Source organism: Tupaia chinensis, unplaced genomic scaffold, assembly GCF_000334495.1.
Source record: "Tupaia chinensis unplaced genomic scaffold, TupChi_1.0 Scaffold149184_1, whole genome shotgun sequence".
In the NCBI taxonomy this organism is placed as follows: Eukaryota; Metazoa; Chordata; class Mammalia; order Scandentia; family Tupaiidae; genus Tupaia; species Tupaia belangeri.
The window spans coordinates 1,501,030-1,505,904 of NW_006209032.1; the positions used below are offsets into that span (position 1 = coordinate 1,501,030).

Consider the following 4,875-nt stretch of genomic DNA (forward strand, 5'->3'; position numbering starts at 1 on the left):
CAGATGTGTACTGGGGGACAGGTAAGGCTGCCCGGGCTGGTGGCGGGCACCGGGGCAGATGAGCTAGGGACAGGAGAAGCGGCCGTGACAGTGGTGGGCAGAGAAGGGGGCGGTGACAGGTGTGTGAGGGAGGCTCAGCTTGGCAGGCTGGGTCTGCCACCGTCACCTGGAAGGCCCCTCGCTCCCCGTCCTGGCCAGCGGGAGACCCCTGTCTGTGTGGCCTTCCCTCTGTCCTGGCCAGAGTGTGGGGCCGGGCGGAACCGCGCGGTGTGGCCTTAGGCGAATTGCATGGTGTCAGAGCCCAGAACTTTGACATGCCTAAGGTGTGCTAGGAGGAAGGGGGCCCGCTGGCCTTAAACCCGAGTTTTGGGAGGGCAGATGTGCTCAGCGTGGAGGGCGTGCTGTATAGGCCTGCCTTTGTGTCTGCGGGTTGTAAGCACCCGGGGGCCTGGGCCAATGAATGGCAGAGCCGGAGGCTGGGACACCTAGGGGGATACACGTGCCCAAATCCATGCCCAAATCCATGGGGTTGCCGGGGCGCCGGCCTCTCCTGGGGTGGCTGGTGTGTAATCTGCTTCTTGGACGTTTCTGCCTGTCCTTCAATGAGTCTGCAACTTTTCTCTTATCAGGCATGATTGGTTTTAGAGTAATTGAAACACTGTAATGAATTTGCACTTGGCAAGGGCTGCAGGGAACGGTTCCTCCAACTGGTGGCAGACGCTGAAATCGCCAGGGTCTCCCTGCACTCCTGAGCACGGTCGCTGTCTGTGACAGGGACAGGAGTGTCTCTGTGCTTGTCCTGGGCTGTGCTTGTTCTGGGGGTGGGCTGTGCATGTGGCTCTGGTCACGATGTAGGGGGTGGGGGAGTGGTAGGCGTGGCAGCCACAGTCCCCACTCTGAGTCCTGAGGGGCCATGGCGTGGCCTGGCCAGCCTTCTTTTGAAACTCTTCAGGAGGTACTGTAGGTAGGCCAAGGCCTTGCCACGTGTGCATCTAGCCAGTCTGTGTTGGGGCCAGGGTCTGAAGGGGTGCCTTTTGTCTATCCATAGAGTCAGGAGCGGGGACCTGCGTGGCACAGGTGTGTCCCGGCTCAGGTATGTGGTGTCAGGCAGGACTAACCCTCCAGGCCTCGGATTTTTTGTCCTTTGGATGAGACACCCGTCATCCTTGTTCCAAGAGGCAGCTGGGAGCCGCTGATGAGTGGGTGCTCAAGAAATGTCCTTGTCACCCCACTCTCCCTCTGCCTCTCACTGCATCAGAGTCGGAGATTGAAGGGCCCCATTGCAGGTGGGAAAGGAGCTGAGGCCCCGTGCAGAGGGGCCTGAGGCAGGGCCAGGCTCCGAGTGCGAGGGGAAAACCTGGCTCTGGTCTGAGCAGAGGGTCCCGTGCCAGTGCTGTGGAGCCTGGGCTGTGGACCCGTACCTGGGAGGCCATAGATGAGACCAGCAGGTAATGGAGGGGTTTGGATCCAGGCTCTGGTCCCAGATCTGCGGTAGGGAGCCTGCTGGGCAGCACTTCTGGCTCCCAGGGCCAGCACAGGGGCAGCCTCATGCCCCTTGCCCTGGGTCCTGTGGCTGGGCTGGGGGGACCACAGGGCAGGAGAGAGCCTGAGGGTCGAGGGTGAGGAAGGTGACTCGACCCCAGGGCTTTGTGTGCAGGAGGCCACGGTGGCTGCTGACTGACACTGTCCTGGGTTTTCTCTGGGTCTGGGCTGGTGGGCCCCCGGCTGGCCGACTGAGGGGTGTTCTGGCCTCCCTCACCCCACTCTCCAACAGCAGTTCTTTCATTGGCCCCTGAGATGGTTCAGAGCCCCAGCAAGGTCTCTGAAGCTCTTACCTTCCCAGTTGTGGGGCTCCCGCTCAGACCTGGAGGTGCTCTGGGGATAGTGGCCCAGGAGGGGAGGGGACTGAGGGAGCAGGGCTGGGAGGACAGTGTGTGTCTGACGCCTCGTCTCCCCCAGAAGCTGGCCAGGTGACACGGCTGTGTGTGCACGGGACAACAGGAAAGATGGCTTTCTGTCCCCTCTGGACAGGGCCACCTGGCCACATCGCTTTATTTCCAAGAGCGCTCCCTCCCGCAGCCGGGCTAGCTAGGTGGGTGTCAGTGCAGTGGGGCTTTGGCTGCCCCCGGGTGGGCGTGCCAGGGGCAGGTGCACTCTGTCCCGGACCAGGCCTGGCTCAGGACTCTCGTCTCCTCGGGCTCCTGGGCCTGCACCAGTTACAGGACGGGAACCTGGAAGGGAAGCTGCCGGCCTCCCGCACCCGCTGGTGTCCCCAGAGTGTGTTCTTCGCCCCCATTTGCTCAGGGTCCTCCCTGTGGGCTTGCAGCAGCGGCCCTAGCTCGGTGCCAGCTCCCTTGGGCCACGTGTCCCGTTTCCAGGGCTGTCGCCGGGCCCTGCTGGTTGTGCCTCAGTTTGCCACTTCTCCGTCGCTGTAATTCCCCAGGGTTTGCCATCATAAACGAGCTGTTGTGCAGCACGTGGACTTCGGTTCGGGTCATTTCCTTGGAGCTTATCTTGGGGAGCCGCGGCGATAAATACTTTATTGCCTTGTTTTGTTCCCAGGTCTGGTCGCTGCCCACCTTGGGCTGCGGGTGGAGTGGGGACGGTGCTGTCACCACACACTGGGAGGAGGCCAGGGCTGGCTCCGGGGAGATAGGGAATGTGAAGAAGGGGTACAGAACCCTGGCCCCCAGGTCCCGGAAGTGCCCTGAGGGAGCAGTGGGGGCCTCACTGCAGGGGCCAGAGTGGATGCAGGGCCCCCTCTGCCCGATTATACTGGGGCGTCTGAAATGTCATGATGCATTTTTGCGTAGAAAACTGGAAAAGTACTTGGTGACTTTCCTGATGCCCCAGAGCCGAGCCCTGTCCCTGGGCCGCTCGTGAGCCCCGCCGGCTGGCCGGCAATTGTGCAAAGCTGGGGCCCTGCCGCCCGCCAGCCCCAGGGTGCGGGTCCTTGCCCAACTTGTTTTCCTCTTACCTCAGCCCGCGCTGAGCTCTTTGCAAGTTTCCTCCTCTCCCTGTCGCCCTGTGTTCTGGAGGGTCCCCTCCTGGCCACATTTGTATAAAGGCCGTGTGGGGAAGTGACAGAGCCCCTACCCCAGCCAGCAAGCAGAACCCTTGGCTCCTCCTCAGCCCGCCGGGCCGGGTGCCGCCTCCACAGCCCGAGTCCCAGGGCAGTGGGTGCGGAGGTCCCGACACGCACTGCCAGGCCGGGCAGAGGGCACGCCGGAAGAGCTCGGGCTTCCACATGCGATAGTGCTAGACCTTGCTGGGACCGTCCTCCCGTTTAACAGGCGGGACAGAGGCACAGGGTGGCCGGTGAGTGTCAGTCAGGCCTGCCTGTCCCCGACCCCGACCCCGACCCCGCCAGGGCCCTCAGCAGGCTGTCCCAGGAGGGCTACCAGGCGGAGGCTCTCGCAGACCGCCTGGGCAGAAGAGGGCTGGTGACAGGCCCTCACGTCTGTCTAGCTGTCTGTGTGCTCCAGTTTCACTTGGCCCAGGTCCTGAGGACGAGGAAGGGGCAGCTTCTGGGGCTTTTGAGGTGAGCCACCTTTGACCTCATCGACAGCCGAGCCGGGTCACAGGGCCTCGAGTCGGGCTGCTTTGGTGTCCCTCCCAGCCAGCCCGGGTGTGTGTGTGGGTTTATGGTCCTGAGCCTTGGCACCTTCTCTGGTTGTCACTGATGTGGTGACACGGGGTAGTGGCGGGCCCTCAGCAGGACTGTCCTTGGGGGGCACCCTCCTGAGCCTCTGGCCTCAGCCCCTGTGGGCTTGACCCTGGTTCCTGAGCGCTGGCTCCATGCCTGGCCCAGGCCCCAGAAGGGCTAGGGTACTGCAGGACTGCGTCCGCTCTGGGTGGCCAGTCTGGAGAGGGCAGACTGAGCGAGGTGACTAGCGCCAGGGGTGGGCGGCCAGGTGACAAGGGACCTGAGAACGCAGCCCTTGAGCAGGGCTGTGTAGGAGGGAGAGAAACTCGTCACAGGAAGGGTGCGTGGAGGGGCTGTGCTGAGGGCCCGGAGGACCCGGGGTCGGGAACAGGGAGATGGTTAGGGCGTGGGTTTCTGGGTGAGTCCGGGCCTCGAGCTCGCCTGGCTCGGCTGTGTCCTCCACGTGGTGTTCAGCCAGCACCCGGCCTGCCAGCGGGGCTCATCACGGGTACACACCCCCCCACCCCACCCCACCCCCCCCATGAGAGGGCTGGCGTCCCACGTCCCTCTGGGGAGCAGACACGCCCGCGGCAGCTCTGGGGAGAGCCTCAGGGCCCTGTCTGTTGCTGGGAGGCCCGGAAGGCCTGTCTGGTCCCAGCCTGAGCCCCGAGGCGAGGGACCGGGTGGAGGGAGGGCGCACGGAGGCGCCGCCTCTGAGCCGCGCCACTTGCCTTCCAGTCTGCACGACCAACTGCCCGACGCTCATTGTCATGGTGGGCCTGCCCGCCCGGGGCAAGACCTACATCTCCAAGAAGCTGACCCGCTACCTGAACTGGATCGGCGTGCCCACGCGGGGTGAGGCTCGGCCCTGGCTGTCCGGGGACACGGGGGCCTGTGGGGCAGCGAGGGAGGAGAGGGAGGCCCGGGGCAGACCCAGCTGGGCGTCCCGTTGTGTGACTGCTGAGCCCCTCTGTCCCCAGAGTTCAACGTTGGTCAGTACCGCCGGGACATGGTCAAGACGTACAGATCTTTTGAGTTTTTCCTCCCGGACAATGAAGAGGGCATGAAAGTCAGGAAGTGAGTACGCGAGTGCCCGTGCATGTGTGAGCGTACGGGGTGCTGCAGTGCCAGGGCTGCCAGGTAACTCCACTCCCCGAGGAGCCCTGGAGCCGCGAGCAGGTGGCTGGTGACCAGCCGAGCTGCCATGACCCGGCCTGCAGGGCCGCCCC

The 4,875-nt window shown here is 64.1% G+C and overlaps 1 protein-coding gene across 3 annotated transcripts in view; it reads left to right on the forward strand.

The window, feature by feature from the left end:
• The window catches only part of PFKFB4 (6-phosphofructo-2-kinase/fructose-2,6-biphosphatase 4), a 30,625-nt gene that overhangs the window by 258 nt on the left and 25,492 nt on the right, over positions 1–4,875 (forward strand). The window contains exons 1-4 of one of the 3 annotated variants that reach the window (XM_006171003.2): positions 1–7; positions 3,167–3,176; positions 4,385–4,501; positions 4,627–4,723. The exon at positions 1–7 is cut by the window's left edge and continues 258 nt beyond it. In XM_006171003.2, coding sequence (XP_006171065.1) covers positions 1–7; positions 3,167–3,176; positions 4,385–4,501; positions 4,627–4,723 — 231 coding nt within the window. Of the gene's footprint in view, positions 8–3,166; positions 3,177–3,462; positions 3,542–4,384; positions 4,502–4,626; positions 4,724–4,875 lie in introns of those variants that run through there. The other 2 variants (XM_027769318.1, XM_006171002.3) reach the window with 2 other exon arrangements.